Consider the following 17,582-nt stretch of genomic DNA (forward strand, 5'->3'; position numbering starts at 1 on the left):
CCTTTTTATTCGTATTTGTTGTACTTTTAAGATCAATTCTACATTATATATCTCATATATTTTCCAGTTGAAATTCAAACTGTCTTGGCCCCTGTGTATTTTTCTCACACATAAAAATACAAAAAGTCACATTATAAAGACACACAACTGTTGTGAATCTATTAAAAGAGAGTTGGAACAGAAAAAACAATTTCTGAAGTTCATTGGCAAATGTACTGTACATCAGTGTTTTTACTTTACAACCAGGTGGTGAGTCCACAGAGTCCCTTCCAGTATTGAATGTGTGGTTGATTGGAGAGATCCAAGGCCGAAGCACAACCCGACAGGTATACAAAATAAACCCTTCATCATCCCGTGTCCTCTTCAAGGGTGATAAAATGGGAAGGAAAAAAAAAGAAACAAATAAAAAAAAAAAGAAAACTCCCACAGAAAAAAAAAAAATATTGTTCCTCATGAAATCCTTTTTTTCTGCAGGTTTGCGAGAGTCATTGAAAAGAAAAGAAAAATCATTTCTTTTTTTTTTTGTCTTCATCTTTAAAAACAGAACAGGCGTTTTTGACTATACATCACACCGGCGTTTTTGCCGTGTGCTCCTGTGAAGTGGTAATGTGTAGACTGGTGCTTGAGATGATGAAAGTGCATTTACATTGGAGGGACAACCAGTCCGGACATGGCTGAAAAAAAGATAAAGGAAAAAGAAGATTAGTCTATTTGCCGAAAACAGTTCTGTATATAAATATAAAACATTTATTAACATTTTGTAGTTAGGTGTGTGTGTGTATGGATGTGTGTGTGTGTGTGTGTGTGTGTGTGTGTGTGTGTCGAGTGAGTGAATGTATGCTTTAATGTGCCTGTTTGCGTATGAGCCTGTGAGTGTTTGCCGTGTCCGCCAGCCTGCTGCTGCACGTCCTCCTAACGGGCAGAGTTTGAAAACCTCCCTCCTGCTCTGACATTTCAGCCCCCAGCATGCCAGCCTTGCTATGTGTGATATTTCTCCTGGCGTTGGGGTAATGGCAAACAGTGGCCCAGACTCCCGGGAGACGCGGCCGCGGTGACGGCGGAGCAACAACACGGTCACTTCCCACAATGCCACAATGCTACAGTACTAGACACTCCTCAGACTCCCCTCAGATTGCTTCTATCGCTTCCTCTCCTCCCCTCGTCTCTTCATCCTCCCCTCTCTAACACTGTACAGTGCATTAGTCCTACATTTCCACATTCCCTGAGTCGTTCCTCCGTGTCATTATCTAAGAGAGATTAGGCTAGATCAAAGGTAGCTTCCGTTATTTTACGGGGACCATCTGCTTAGGATGTCATTAGCCACTGTACCTCACCGTGCGAGTTTATATATTCAGTACTTTCACACGTTTTAACAATTAGGCGACTAGTGGAGTGCTGGGATGATATATTATTATATTGCTCAGAGTATATTTGTAGAGTCATGGTTGAAACGCTTTTAAGTTTGCCAGCGCAGATGATGGCAAGGCATTGCTCATTAATTTCTGCACAACATGTATTAATAAGTATGAACGTGTAGCAAGATGAACTTTAATTTCCCACTTCATTAAGCCCAATGTTATTAATCTTGGGGCACACACTACGGCTAAGCTTGTTTTCAAAGTAATCATGTTGGTCATGACACATGCACAAAACCTAATAAACATAATTACTAAAACAATTCTGGGGAGGTCTTTTCCTGCGACATCAGAGGGGATCATTTGTATGAAAGGGCAACAAGGATGCATGTTTGCGTTGGGCAGACGTGAGACGACGCTTGCAGTGTGTGTGTGTGTGTGTGTGTGTGTGTGTGTGTGTGTGTGTGTGTGTGTGTGTGGGCATGCTCTGTGTGAGTGTGTAAGTGTGAACTGAAAGGTGTAAATTGGCCTGTCAAAATGCATATATTTGTAATGATTAATCCCTCACCAAACCGGACAGAGGCCTGAGCAGCGGTATCTGACCAGTAGTCCGTGGGGAAGGGATGAGGGGGTGAGGGGGGCTCACCTTGCAGTCCGTTGCCGTTGGCGCTGGTGCAGGAGGGGGGTGGGGAGGCCTGGGGTCGGACCACAGGGGCGAAGGCGCTCTTTTGTTTAACTGCAGAGACGATAGGGAGAGAAAAGGAAGGAGGGGAGGGGTGAGAGTGAGAACGTGCTGTGAGTAGTGCTGGAGAGGGAGAGGGCAGTTAAGGTAAGGCGAGGATAGTATTACTGCCAGGGGGGATACACGATCAGTACTCACAGGCCCCTACCATCAACATCTTGTCCGGTTGAACAAATACAGGTGGCATATGGTGAAATACACATAAAAATGAATATCCCTGCTACTCCTCGCTACATGTGTGTTCTCCGAAGTGCTAAAACTAAACAAGCCCCTGTGAATGAATAGTAATATATTATCACCATCAATAATGTTATAACCCTGTCAGGAGTGATTCATAGAAGTGAAAACGAATATGGGAGCTGGAATTAAATCAGCAGCAGCTTAGTGCTACTACGGCGTGCGATAGTGGCAAGCTACTCACTTCCATATGGGGAGTTGGCAGAGGATCCGTTGAGGAACCCAGGGGAGCTTGGCACTCCCAGGTTCATACCGGCGTTGCCGTAGCCATTCATGCTGTTGCTGACGGAGTTGTAGCCCGACTGCTGCGGGGTGCTGCTGGAGATGTAGCCCCGGGGGGACACGCTGCTGGTGTTCCGGCTGTAGCCCACTGAAAAACATGGGTGGCAGAGAGACATTTTTTTAAGTTCATTCATTTCTTTCCTGCGGTATGCAGAGTTTCCCAAGGAAACGTTAACTGATGACACTCCATGATAACGGGGATTTACTGCTGCGGTCAAACCATTTTATATCTGCACATTCTGCAGATACAACTTTAATAAGAAAAGAATCTGGCACTTAATTGGACTCTTTAACTGCCTATATTATGAGTGAGCATGGGGCAGTGAACCCGGTGTTAAAAAAAACAATGTCTATCTCTTTTTTTTCATTTTAATGAGTGAAATGTAACTATTTCTCGTTGTCGCTGCAAACCCCCTGAAATCCCCTCAAGGACCCCGGCAGGTCCCTGGACCCCACTTTTGAGAACCACTGACTTATGGAGCTGTACCCTAAACACATACCTTGGTCATTCCCTTGTGACTCAGACACATTGACTGCTAGCTGGCTGCTGAAGGAGTTGACTCCCATCATGCCGTGGGAGGCTGTGTTAGCGAGAGAGGGGATCTGGTTGTGGTTGCGGGGAACGCTGTACAGGGCCTCAGCGATGTCAGCTGCCCTCTTCAGAATGATCTCCTGTAAAGCGAAGAGAAGGCAGAGGTTTTGTTATTTATGTTTTATTTTTTTTTTATATCGCTGTGCTGTGGCTTTGATGCGTGGTTCGTGGCTATATGGTTAACTCGCAACACATACAGGCTACATTGTTCCAGATATAGTGATGAAAATACCCTTTGGTTAGACTATATGTACTAGTAGGTTTCCAATAGTTCTTTATTTAGCAGAGCTGCGTGGATACCGACCTGGTTGTTGTGGGGCATTCCATACAGAGCTTCAACAAGATCAGCCGCCCTCTTCAGTAGCACCTCCTGATGAGGGAAACAAGAAGAGTAAATGTTAAGACCCACACAGATTATGTTGGAGACCCCAGTGGTCCGTACAGTAACAAACATTATCAAAAACAACTTCACAAAGCAGGGTCGTGGAGAGCTTTCGAAAGGTTTACATATTCAACGGCCTAAATAAAAGCCACCCTGATTTAAGAGGTACCGGTGCTGCGTTTATACGTCCCTACCACTTTGCTCCTTCCAACCATGCAGAGCAGTGAATAATGTTCCCTATCTTAATTAAACTGGCATAGTCCTTTAAAAACAACACCTCAACCCTGATTCTGGGCTCCACGTTTGCTCTGGAGTTCAGCGCCGAGTCCCCTCTCTTCAGAACAATAAAGTGAATTAGCTCTGGGTTAATCTAGTTCTGTTGTAATGACATTAAGGAATTTTTCAATTAACCTCTTTGACTGGCTGTTGCAAAGGACTTCACAAATGACTTCCCATCCAGCAAGAGCTGGGTGCTTGTGCCTTGGGGACACGGATGCTCAGGATGTGGTCTTATCCATGTCTGCATGCTTGCCCCCGCTTGACAATGCGGATTAGCTGTGTTGCTTTGGCTCTTAACACTGAAAATGAGTTGGCCCCGGATCCCGTTCCCCCCACTGTTTCGGGCTTCCAGCTAGGTGGGGTTTGGCCCGTTCGCGTGTCTTTATCTGCTCTCTGAATTCAGCACTTACAATTAAATCCCTCTCAAGCAACCAGACTGCTCCCTTTGTTTTCTATAATACAGAGGGCAATATGCTCTATGAAAACCCTCTTCTCCTTTTAGAGTGCATTTAATCTGACAAAGGCAAATTGCAGACACGACTGTTGCGTGTGTTTTAAAAACGCTCGCTTGTTGTCACCTGCTGTAGAGCAGAGATTTGTCGACTGCGCTGTTAGAACCCTGGTTAAAAGCAATGCAAATCTGTCACCAGAAACATCTCAGATGGCGCTTGTTTTCTTCCCACATTCGCCGTGTTTTCTTTTGTGGGCCTCGGTAATTTGTCTGAAGTGTTCCATCACTTGGCAATAGCAGTGTGGGATTAAGACGGCAGCTGCCGTAAATGAATGTAAACACAGCCTTCGCGCCTTCAAACAGCGGCCTCCAAGACTTGGCCTGCATTTCCAAGGCACAGCGTATGTAGTGTTTACGGAGTGTGTGTATGGGCCCTTTCATCCTGAGGAGCATATCTACCACAGTCCTTGATTTATCAAGATGAATCACTGTAGAAGCCACTTCCAGCGTATGCCATGCTCTCTTATAGAAACATATCGCTTAATCCACCCCAAGTTACCGGATGGGTGGCTCTTAGAATGGGCATTTACCTCTGAAATTGGTGTGTATGCTCAACGTTGCATGCATCTAGTTTGCATACAAATAAAGAATTATGGTTGTCGTGAGGCAGGTAGACTAAATGAGAGGACCAGCTGTCTTGATGTGTTCTCATCAGGCAGAACAGATTTCTCTCTCTCTCTTGCTGAGTGAGATAAAGTGGTTTTCTTTCTTTTTGTCTGCAGTTAATAATTACCAATAATCTATTCTATCATATTTCAAGATCTCCTACATGGCTCTCAATTTTAAACAACAATTAAAGCAATTAAGACTGTCGCGTTCGCAAGCCATGTTTCATTCTCTGTAAAACGTCCTCTCCCTCCTTGTCCATATGGTACTTTGCAGCAGTGACATAAGGACTGCTTGGAAAAAGGAGGAGAGAAAACGATATTGCCTCTCATCCTTAATCTGTCGTTTACCGCGTGGTGTCTTAACTAACCAAGCTGACTCGCAAGGCTATGCTTAAGTGCAACCTAGTCATATCCGAGGATGATGAGAAGTGCTGCACCCAATCAAGGAAGAAGTTTGTTTTCTTCTGACGAGACGCTTTCATGCATATCAGCTCACGCTGTGAATACGATTAACACGGAATAGTGTTCTGAGGGCATTTCCATGTAAATCTCAATACTACTCCAGCATAAGTGTAATTGGCTTTCTTGTCATGGAGACATATCAAAACACACCATGTTAAATTGAAACAATTAAAGGCCTCAAATGATTTCTGTTGTTCTGTGACAAATGCGTGACAGATTTCTGCTATTGTTTGCCTTGCTTTGCATAAAGGTCCCGTGTTCAACAACTGTTTAAATGGGTCTGCTCGAATGACAAATCACCTCAGATTTAGAGGCTGTTTTTGTGTGTGCCTATGCCGAGAAAAAGTGAAAGGAGGCCATAACAAATGGTGTGTTATAAAGAATATCTAACAATACGGGGAAGTGGTCTAAAAGGGATTCTTCAAGGAGTAGATTAACATGGATGTTGTATTTATATTATCACAGTTAATAAAAGAAGGGCTAGGTTATGTAGCTTGGAGTGCTAATGCCATTATAAAACTGTAAGGCAATTACTCTGTTAGCTCTAGCCTGAGGTAATGAATGCATTTAGAAGCATAGGGCCATTAGATGAAGGTACTTCAAAGAGCACAGGAAGAGAGATTCATTTAAATACATGGGTAATTGCTTGACATGAACACATTTGTAATATTTTCTCCTTGTGGATTACGCAAAGAATTGGAAAAGAATGGGCTTATGCTCATTTTGGGAGGAAAGAAAGGAATCCAAAGCAATCAGCTTAATAATAAAACAATATTGAGTTTCCACTTTTAATTTCATAATGAATCTAATTTGTTACAGAAGAGAGAAATTGAGTGTGATATAATGTGATATCCAGTCTATTTGTCCATTACTGCCAGAGGGCACAAAATGGTATTATAAATTGTCTTTTTTATATTATGAATAGAAAATTGTTTTATAACAAGATCTTAAAAAGGAGGGTGAATTCCAAAGTCTCTCTTCACTTAACGCGATGCCCGCAAACCAATCTCCTTTCTCATCACTTGACTGCTCACACTTATTACTTTCATATTCACCCTGGACTTTGCATTGAATTTTTATATCTCCACTCCTCCCACAGGGTCAGACTGTCATCTACGATGTTGTCTTAGAATTACGAGGTAAACTTCAATCAGAGGCAGCTTCCCCCCTTTTTTTTCTCTGTGTAGCAACAATATTAGCGTGCATCCCTTGCTATCCATGAGCACTCCCATATTGGCTTTCTGTCTCCTTACAATTACCACGTGTCTTACTGGTCCCAGGGAGAAGGCTGGTGGAAATCAATATAGCGCAGTAATATTATCAACTGGAGGGTGAAGTCATGGGGGGGGGGTTAGAGGCGGTGAGTGGACTTGGTGTCGATTTGCCTTTCTGCTAATGCACACCGCGCGTCCTCCAGCTTTATCTTCTTTTTATAGAGTCTCCCTACCTCACCTGCACCCTGTAATGGCTGTTCTCTATATGCTGTTTCTGTTCTCATTCCAAATGTACATGCAAGCGTCAGCTCGCCGCGGGCTGTTTTATTGGGAATGTGCTTTTGACCCCGTGAGCTGACCCTCAGATGGCAAGCTTAACAATGACGAATCACTTGGTGGGATCATTTACATGCCCCCTGAACCCCATATTTGGGCCCATTAGAGAGCAAATCAAATATTTATGTTGTTTATTGGAAGTGCAGGGTTTCATCTCACTCTGTGATTGTTTCATGCAAAGGCCGGGAGACCGCGCTATATTAAGTATATGCACACCCAGGAAACTAATCTTGGGTTCAGTGTCAAAATCTGTCTCGCGACGCTTTGTATTCAGGGAAAGAAGTCAGGTTTCGCCGTAATAATAAATTAAAAAAAAAGCTGTGTTTAACATTGTTGCTCCCTTTGTTCGAAGAGATGTGGATTTCACAAAGACATTGTGACTTTATAAAATTGGAACAGTGTAGCTAGATTGACCAGTGATGCCTGCGGAGATAGTGAAAGCCATGTGGATATTAAAGGCAAGTGTACTTTACCTTTTGGTCTACGTTTACAGTTGAAATTAGAGTAACATTTCATGTCTAGGTGTTGTTTCCTGTCTCCACGGGGACTGACTCTAATTGAAACACTTCATATACTGAACCAGGGACTAGCTGTGATGTTCTACTTCTCCACATTGCCTTGGTCAAACGTCTATGGCTACCACACAGTCTGTTCTTTATTAAATTGTCCGTTGGACGTTAATGATATTGCTGTGTTGCATGCTGGGATTTAATAGATAAGGTCTTAAAAGGTTTTACAGTATTATTAAAACTCTGAGGTGGCCACCACTTTACCACATGCCAAGGGGCTTTGAATCTAGTAATCAGTTATATTATTACACTTGACACATCTGGAACGTCAGTCACCGAAATGGTTACTGGCAGGGTGGCAATTAGTGAAAACACACAGTTAGATTTTATCAATAGGAAATGGAGAGAGTAAGAGAATCAAAGGGAGGAAAAAAGTAAAAGAATCAAAGAATTTCTGCAGGGGAGAAGAAGAAAAAAACACATCTACACCTTCGTTTTCACGCACAGGTCTTTCTGGCAGCCTATTTATGTGCCATATTGGTGTGTCTAAAACTGATGTGGCTTTCAACTCCTTCACCCGGGTTCAAAAGAAAACAATAAGAAAGCCAAAGCATAATAACATGCAGTCTTTGTCTATTAGCTGCAGTAAGACGAGGGGGTTTACGGCACAGGGTTCTGTAAACAAAAGATTAAACCAAATCGAGCTGCAGAAAATGAAAGGAAAACATGAGTGGGGTAATGAGGGTGCAGACGTCGTTTCTGACCAGATTACCATCTCCACAGACTACTGGAGAGGAAAACGCCTGATTGAGCTATTTTACCACACAGAGAGTTTACGCCTCTCTCCACACACAAAACCAATACCATTACCGCGCTGGTTAGTGGGTAAGCCACATATGTGAAGCAAAGCTGTTACGGTTTGGGGTCACAGTGCTCTGCCTTGATGGTGATGTTGTTTTGTTTATTTGTCACATTCAGGGTATTAAGGCATTATCACCCAGACGGCTCTGTCGCGTTGCTGTTCTGTACTTGTGCTGCGGAGAGAGGCTGTACACTGACCTTTGGTAACCTCTCAGGATCGCCGGGGTGTCTGGGGATGACCTTCTGCAGCCTCTGGAAACCATAGTCGATGGTTGGCTCATTTAGGGCTGAAAGAAAGAAAAGTGGGGGCGGGTAGAGGGGTGGAGGGGAGTAGAAGGAGGTGAAAAATTAGAATCATTTCAGTGCTAATTTTGCCAGAGACAGGAAGAAACTAATTGAGAAATCTGTTGGAGTTTACAGAACAAAAGTCATTTCAGAATGCCTAATTTTAAAGAGACCTCTGGGGTGAGAGGATGTTTTATGAAACATCCGCGGGGGGCACGTGATGGAGACTGACACGGGTTCCTCTGACACTTGTGTCACCAAGTGTCATTCCATTAACAGGCGTGATGACCTACATCACTCTGAGAATCCTTCAGAGGGACCCTCCCTCTTTTTATCTGCTTGAGAATATTGACTACAGCAAACTACATAGCGGGGGTCTTTTAATCTAACCAAGCTTTAATAATCTGTGAAAGGCTGTCCACACATTGATCTAGTGGAAGTTGCTGTCATTTCACCCTTCTGCACCAACTGTACTGCAACACTGGGCCCGTGAAATACGGCAGCAGATCCCACGGAGCCATTAATCTCTTCCACCCCTCAAATAGTAATCTGGGGCATGAGGCATATTGGGCGATGAATCAGAGGCACAAAGTAAATGAATCATAACCCAGACTTTGGTGAGAGCAGGGCGTTTTATGTCTGACAGTCCTAATGGGTAATTGAAGGCTTCCTTACAGCTCCGCCTGATTCTAAACAATCATGTGCACACTCATAGGCAGGCAGGCCGAGGCGAGGGAGGGAGGGCAGAGGAGAGAAGGAGGGGAGGAAAGGAGGAGAGCAGCGTAAAGGGGGAAGGAACGACTTAATAGAGAACATCACTTCTCAATGTAGATATCATTTTCAGGAGAGTAACTCCGCCGAGCAAGGCGCTTCATAAATCAATGGCTTTCTATGGAGACTAATAAGAGCTGCCTGCCTCTATTCATTGTTCAGCCTGTAATTTGGCCCATCACTCATTACTCAGCATGTAATTTCAGCATTAACACCGCACAGCTCGCTGAACCTGCTGAACACCAGAGAATGTGGAAGCAAGCGAACACACACACACACACACACACACACACACACACACGCAGACAGGCAGGCAGGGCCACTGAAGCACGAGCCGGGGAGACACGGCAGGAAAACGAACATTCATGTGTCTCACTCTTTCTTTTGTTCCCTCACATCTAAATACACGTGCAAGCATGCTTTCACACACACACAAACACACACACACACACACACACACACACTCACATACAGACGCATACTGTACCTACTCACGCATACATACTGTGCAGCAGTCATGTACTAACACACACACATACAATCGAAACACATGCACCACTTCTGACAAAACCGGAATACAGTAATTGCCAGCTCGACCGTGATCAAATGGACCAATTATGTGTTCAAGCATGGACAATGCGAGGTGCTAATCGATAGCACGGATCTACCTTGCAAATATAGTGGTGTTCAGCCCTGCTGGCAAAGCACACCTGAATAAACCCCACGCCACAACAACACACACTGCTGGAAATCTGATTTGACATGTCATCATGCGTCCCGAAACGACAAAGGTCCGCTTCGCAATGTGGGGGGAACGCCATCTTCTCCTTAATAAAGGATTGATCTGCCGTATTGATCGTACATGACAAGGCTATAGCAAGGAATTTGCCCCTTTCTTTTGTTATTTCCACCCCCTTTCTTATCTATGCACTCTGGCAGTTCCGTACATGTGTGCAGACACAAGCATGTACGCGAGTGTGTGTGTGTGAGAGTGCACGTGCCCGGCTGAGAGAGTGTATGTGCACGGCAGCCCTGCCAGACCCCGCTGCTCAGTGTGATGTAAATTGTGTATGTGTAAAAAGCACTCCATAATCAGGCCATCCATCATCAGAGGCTGTCAGTGGGCTCTCTCAGGGTGATACATCACGCTCTCCTGTCCTCTGCCTCAGCTGGGGCCTACACAACCCGCCAGGCATGCTGGGAACACAGCCGGAGAGACGTACAGTACAGGACGAGACCTAGGTTGGGAGAGGTGTACTGTTTGATGTCCCTTTCCAATGATAATGATGCCCCACTTTAAATGTGGACCTGAGAATTATGATGAATGTGATTTGGAGGGGAGGGTATCCTGTACCCTGATAGAACAGTTTAAACTGCATTTCTTTCCTGCAGTTTGTACGGTTTATACACAGTGATTAACTGCCTGCATATGGGGGAATTTAAATGTGTCAAAGATTACATTTAAACCTGCCTCCATGTAGGTTTAGCACATGGCTCAATGTTCTGCAGCCGCAGTCCAGGCGTCAGGCATGATCTCCACATGTCGACATGTCGCCATCTCATCTATCATGGAGATGATCTTTGTAACAACCCCGGCGTAATGAAATTGGTGACACACACCGCCATCTGCTATTGATTTCATGCAAATGTTTTTGACAGCTGATGGAGACTTGCATTAGCGCTAAACGGTGCTGTCAGTTGATGAGTTGACAGTTTTGTAGTCATAGCATGTACACTGGTGCAGACAGACACAGACAATGTCAATAATCCTGTAAGAGCTGCTGATGATATATACTGAGCACTTATATTCAATCCGGACAATAAATGTGTTATGTGTGTATTCAGCGGATCGCTCTGCACATTATTTCTTCCTGGCAAAGATTTTCTTTCATCTGCTGAGCTTCTACAAGAGTCATTGGGACTTCTCCGCTCACTTTTTCTTCTACCACACACATTGACAGCAGCCTTTTCCCACGTTTTGCTCCCACCTCTTCACCCTACGTCTCTTTTAATCCTCAGTTCATCATTATGTTCCGACTTCACACTCTGTCGTAAACTTTACTCTCTTTTAAAGCTTATAACAGGCAAAACTAGCTGCTCTGCCCTTGCATGACTCCATGCATGACAAAATGAGTTGGCCCTCCTCGTCCTTCCAACACAATATGGTGAAAGGGAGGGGCGGGGGAGGTTGGGGGAGGGGGGGTGTGAGGGTGTGGAAGGAGCGTGTCCCCCTCCCTCAACCCTCCTGTAAGGGGTCTCAGTCGCTGCAAGGAAACATGAAACCCTCCACACACATCCCATAAATCCTGCACTGGGTGGGGAGTCTAGCCGAGGGTAGGAGGGACTGAGGAAGGTGGGGGGAACCGGGGGAAGGTATGATAGGGGTGGTTGGGGCTGGAGGAGGAGGGAGAGGTGGGGGGGGGGGGAGGTTGCGCGTTCCAGTCACGCCCGCTTCCCGGCTCGCGGCCAATCAATACCACTTTCCTGTTTTAGAGGCGGGTAATTATGAGGTGGAGAGATTGTGTGACCTCTCACCCCTGCTGCATTACTCGCCTGATATTAAGATAAATTGCCTGATTTTGGGTAAACATATGCTGCAATTCAAACTGTCAGCACTGGTTTGCTCAGGGATAATTTGTATTGATCTCCTGGCTTCTTCCCCATTTTGCTTACTGACCTCATGGATAATTAGAGAAAAAGAGACACAGGGAGGTAAGGCAGGGCTTGCATTTGAATACTTTGCAGGAGAGATGAAGAGCACATGGGGAGGAGGGCCGAGGGAACATTATGGACTAATAGAATTTTCATTTTCTATCATTTTCCATTTTGATTTAGACAGGTTGCATACTTTGTTCAATTACAACACTTACATCCCATACCCAGCTTGCGGTACATATACAGAGATGTAATTGTTCCTGTATTTTTCTCCATGGTTTTAGTCCAGATATGATTAGCATTTAACGGAAGTAATGAGACAACAAAGTGACAGACAATATGTTTTAAATTTAACGGCTGGCAACTGAAAGAATTACTGGAAGGAACATGAGAACTGATTTCTTGACAAAGAAAGAGACTCGCTCCCTCCACATGGAGGTTCAGACGATTTTTTTTATTTTTTATAAATATTTCAGTAATTTTCTCACTCCAGAGAGTAAATGATCATGTTTCAGAATATGAAGAAATGGAATGCATGACTCGGTGTGCAGCTGTGACCATATCATTTCCAATTTTCAATATCACGCATGCGTACATGCATTCATGGCAGGGCTTCAGTAGAATTCCTCTGCCTGGAATGTGTACTTCCCCAATGTTATTTTGATCTGACGCCATAATCTTTCCGTTCTTTCACGCTCCTAAAACACATTTTCTCTGAGTGCTCCTTTAGCCGCCCCAGCTAGCCACTTCACTTAAAATGTAGAGTGGATGGCGTGTACATGGCATCTGAGTGTGGTCTGCTGCTCCTTCTCCATGTTCTCTAGAAATAGGACATGAGTAACCGCTCTACAGGAACAGTGTAACATGGCCGACGTTGGCAGCCAGAAGTGCTTACGTGGCAATACACTACTGTGTGCCCGCGGTCTATATGGAAGTGGATTGAACACATGTATTGACTTACAGTATCTGGGTATAAACATGGGGAAATGTTTGAGCAAAGCAGTAAATTTAAGGGAAATTGTTCCTTGTTAAGTCTATGAGCCTGAATGGAAGCTTGCACCGACTACTAGCATTCCTGCCAGCCATTACAGCTTATTACGATAACTCTATCTTTCCAGGAGATAAAAACCTAGCCTTGTTGCCATTTGCCAGCTATTACTTTCGCTAATTATACTTAACTGCTTCGAGCTTATCTCCACTCCTCCTACACCATTGAGCAGTTATTTTTTTCTTTCCCCTTAACACAAATTAGAGGTGGAGTGGGAGTTGGAAAAGGGGAGACAGATAAACAGCACAGGCAGAAGTTCATTCAAGTGTTATTGCATTTGTGACTTGTCAAACTGTCTAACTGAAGCCTTCTAGGCACCTGTGGTCTCTTAAATGGATGCAGTGCAGAACGGCATGAGCGCATGACCTCTTCCTGACGAAGTGCTCCGCACTCTATTCTACCGGACACATTTGAAGAGTGATTATCTTCTCACTACTGTAAGGAGTTAAATACAGTGCATACAGAGAAGGTAACATATCCAGAGGTCATGCTGCTGCTCCACAGTCGATATGTTTCAGTGTTGAGAGAATAGAAAACACGCATGCAGATGTAGAGACCATCTTAAAAAATACAAACCAAGCCAAATTGGAATTTTCACAGCAAACCCACGCAAAGCAAACCTCATCTGTTTCACCACTGACCATATCATCTCCTTCCACTGCAGCCAGTTACCACTGAGTGATTCCATCTCCAGCAGTCTCAAGATGAACAGGAAATTAAAATTTCAAAGATCTGCAGTTAGGATAAATCAATGGAGACAGATCAATGTTCATTGAAATTTCATGAACTTTGAGCCAATACAGATGAAAAAAAACCTCGACAGTAACAGTCTCCAGCAGATATTGCTCCTGCAACAGATAAAATGTAATTAACACGGTTAAAAGGGAGGAATGTTACAGATTGCACATCCATAATTTCAGACTCCCTTCATATCGGCTGTGTTATTAGAAAAGGCCAAAGACACCTGTTCAATCCTCTTAGATGACATCTAAAGTATGTGTGCCGCTTCTCTAAGGACGTCGGCGGACTTTAACACATTACCGGCCAACAGAAATCAAATGGGTTCCCTTCACAGCTGATTGCAAGCGCAAATTAATATTGTAAAATGAAGATCAATACATGGACGGGGCACAGATCGATGGCGGCTAAATTACGGCCGCGTTTTCCCCCTCATTCAAGATGAGTTGTGTTTTCCTCTCAAAGTCAATACCGTGCTGCCTCCCTCATTCATTTCTCAATAAACTTGCCGATGAATTTCAATCAAAAGGCGGCAGTGGAGGAGGAGGGGTGTGTGGAGTACTTTTAATGCCCGTTGGGTGTGGATCGTACTGAAAATGGGGCAAGAAGAGGAGGTAGAGAAACGAGGAGGAGGAGGAGGGGAAAGATCCTCGTCTATCAAGAGCCCCCCTCCCTGCATCCTCTGTCTATCTTTCCTGTGGCAAAGGACTGATGCTGTGACTTACTGAGGACAATCCATTTTAAGAGCCATTACAAAACAGACCTCTAACGATACTGTGGGACAAAAAGTGGGTCCAATTAAAATTAAATCAATGAATACCATCCTTACTGAGGGAGAAAGAAAAAAACACCCGGCCATACTTTCATTTTTCTCTTGAAAGATACCCACAATACATTTCACGGAGAGGTGTAATGGAGGAAAATACATGCTCAACTGCAAGTGCTTATTTCAATCAATTTCCCGGAGCTGGATTTCACAGGTCACTTGCTGATAACACGCTGTGGAATAATGCCACAGTGTGCTTCTCAAAGCTTACCTGACAAGCTGCCTGACAGTGGGGGAGTGCGAGCACGTGTCACGTCAGCCCTCTAATTGGACACAAGGACCTTACTCCGTGGAACCTTGTCGCGCTCCACACAAGCTCACAAGGCCTTCAAACCAGGCCCATCTAACTTGGCAACGAGTGTCTGCTCCACTCCTGTGGAGCTGGTGCTAAATACCAGCGTTGTAATGAGACAGGCAGGTATGGGGATATGGCGAGTGGATAACATGCTCTGACACATGCTAAAACTGTTGTGCCAACTGGTTACAACCCACTTGACTGTGGTGATGACATTTAGAAATGTCTATTTCATCCTTACTTGCAGTAGTTCGTACTGCAGCGTGACTTTACAACAAAAAAAAAATATCTGCAGATGAATTTCAAAGCGTCTCAAATCCGAAGTTCTGTGTAGTAGATTTAGATACTTTAAATACACAATGCTTGTATGAAGTGTTTAGTGAGTGTTTGCGGGTCTCCTCTAAAGCCGATCTGTTTACATACCTCTGTGAATTACTTAGATTATAGCGTATCTTGGCTGTAGGCCACACCCCATTACTGACCAGCAACTAACTGAGTACCGAACCCAACCCTGCAGGACAGGAAATGAAAAGGAAGCGCTCCATCTGATCAGTCTCTGAGTCTAGAACTTCAAAGTGACAGCAGGGCGTAGAGGAGACGTAAGGATCGGCCCGATTCACAGGCCGAACAGCACACGGCCGTATCTGATGTGCTCCGATAAAGACGTCTGTGTTTGTTTATTTCATTTTTGGAGGGAGAGGAGAGGAAGGCTACATAACAGTTGTGTCCCTCTTTCTGAGAGTGGAACAGGAAGTGAGTTTAAGCTAAATATCACTGCTTATATATACTACCGTTTTGCTGCCAGTTTCATTTGGGCAGACATGCATGTAAAGACATATAAATAAAGGTACTTTTTTACATTCATAAAGTAAGAAATTGCAGTTCAGGCTTAGCTATAAAGAGACTCCTGCACAATGAGCATCTTCCTTTTCCATCCCTTACAGGGCTGACATTTCTTGATCTCCACCAGTATTGAGTGAAGCACACATGACCCCTTTGTCCTTATGTTGATGAATGACTGCCTCATACCCATTTTGTCAGATTTTGGTGCAGTGGAGTCGATAGCGTCACCTTGACGAGGAAAGTTTGTGATCCATCAGCCCTCAAGGCTGTCTGGCCTCAACTAAGGCCTGGCAAGAGCAGCTCACTGTATGGGGCATCTACTCCATCCAAAATCCTTCACCCAGTATGCTGCTATCGTGTGAGGTCGAACGAGTGGCTCCTATTACGGCTGCTTTACAGTGAGGAAAGAAGAAAAAAAAGCAGAAGAAAAAAAACACTTGACTTGTACTAATAGCTGGGAAGCCATGCTGGTCACCAAAGGTCTGAAGACGAAGCACCCTGTCAGTGCCCAGCTTGGGAAATTAGCAAATAATGTTCCCTTCCCCCTGACAAATGTGTGACAGCTCGCCTTCGCCAATCATTCTCTCCTAACGTTATGATGCATGTCCTGGATCCCCACTGGAGGATACAGGCGAAGTTTACTGACCCTCAATTTACCCATGACAAATGGGGTCCCGGTAAATGTGCGTTTTCTGGGGCGCGGAAGGGGTTCATTTTAAGCAATCCTGGTTATGTGGATGTCACTGATTAGGATAAATAGTGGCTGAGTGTGTTAGGACTGCTTGCAGAACCATATTACCAAGGGCCTGTATCGTTGCCCCTGGAGGGGAACTCTCGTGGAAACTTGGCCAAGATAGAAAACCAAAAGCTCTGATGCAATTAGGAGCTTAAATTGGATGAATTGTGCGGTCAAAGTTTTTATTCATGATTTACTCTTTCATATAGCACTGTAACAATGCAGTAAAAAGGTTAAAGATGCTGCAAATGAGGCTGAAAATGTATACTCTTTTCTTTCCTTTTTTAAGAAATCATCTAATCAAACCAGCATGCAATGTTGTAGTGCAGTGCTTAATATAGTGTAAAGTATAATAAAGTATTGACCTTAGGTACAGCCAGCAGTTTCTCCTCTTGATTTTCTACAACCTTGCAGACAGTTGAACCAATGGATAACCAATACATGGATTAAACAGAGGACAAGCTGGCAATCTCCAAGGGACCACATTGTGTTAGAAGGTAAAAGGTATAGACTGAGATACAGCAAAAAAATAGCTGGCATGTCTTTCCTTTTAAAAGTGTGCCAATAACAGTACAGAAGCAGTCAGTAAACTGCAGCCTACTAAAGTTTTATATACTATGTCTGTTTGTCTCATTAGTGTTTTAAACATTCAATAGTCAATGCCAACAGGATTATTTGACATACATTACAGGGTGCTCTCTTTCTGAGAATGGATTGTGAGTTTTGGAGCCATTCCAGGGTACTAACCCGAGTGAGGACGCGTCCCTCTGCTGTTCGAATTGGCTGCAGTCTCCTCTGTGTTGACTCTTGGTAATTTGTGATAATTTCTTAAATTGAGCGAGTTAAATCTCCACAATTAGGCTGGTGGTGCAAGAAGAGTCAACATGAAAAAAAAAAGGTTGAAAAAAGGCACTCCTCATAAGCCGTGCTCTCAAGTCAGACTCGACGCCTTATGCTTTGGTAACTACACCTTTGATATTCACATGTTGCTCTTCAATATGACACTGGAACATTA

General features: G+C 44.1%; 1 protein-coding gene across 6 annotated transcripts in view; it reads right to left on the reverse strand.

The window, feature by feature from the left end:
* Nucleotides 1-17,582, reverse strand: part of ebf3b (EBF transcription factor 3b) — a 66,805-nt gene continuing 49,223 nt past the window's right edge. For 3 of the 6 annotated variants that reach the window (XM_068567683.1, XM_068567682.1, XM_068567681.1), the window contains exons 11-16: nt 8,569-8,657; nt 3,513-3,578; nt 3,117-3,288; nt 2,519-2,704; nt 2,002-2,091; nt 1-674 (exon numbers count right to left, since the gene is read on the reverse strand). In XM_068567683.1, coding sequence (XP_068423784.1) covers nt 643-674; nt 2,002-2,091; nt 2,519-2,704; nt 3,117-3,288; nt 3,513-3,578; nt 8,569-8,657 — 635 coding nt within the window. In that variant the 3' untranslated portion in view covers nt 1-642. Of the gene's footprint in view, nt 675-1,923; nt 2,092-2,518; nt 2,705-3,116; nt 3,289-3,512; nt 3,579-8,568; nt 8,658-17,582 lie in introns of all 6 variants that reach the window. The other 3 variants (XM_068567680.1, XM_068567679.1, XM_068567678.1) reach the window with 1 other exon arrangement.

Source organism: Clinocottus analis, unplaced genomic scaffold, assembly GCF_023055335.1.
Source record: "Clinocottus analis isolate CAN_PGR_092001 unplaced genomic scaffold, fCliAna1.0.p SCAF_8, whole genome shotgun sequence".
NCBI classification, from domain to species: Eukaryota; Metazoa; Chordata; class Actinopteri; order Perciformes; family Cottidae; genus Clinocottus; species Clinocottus analis.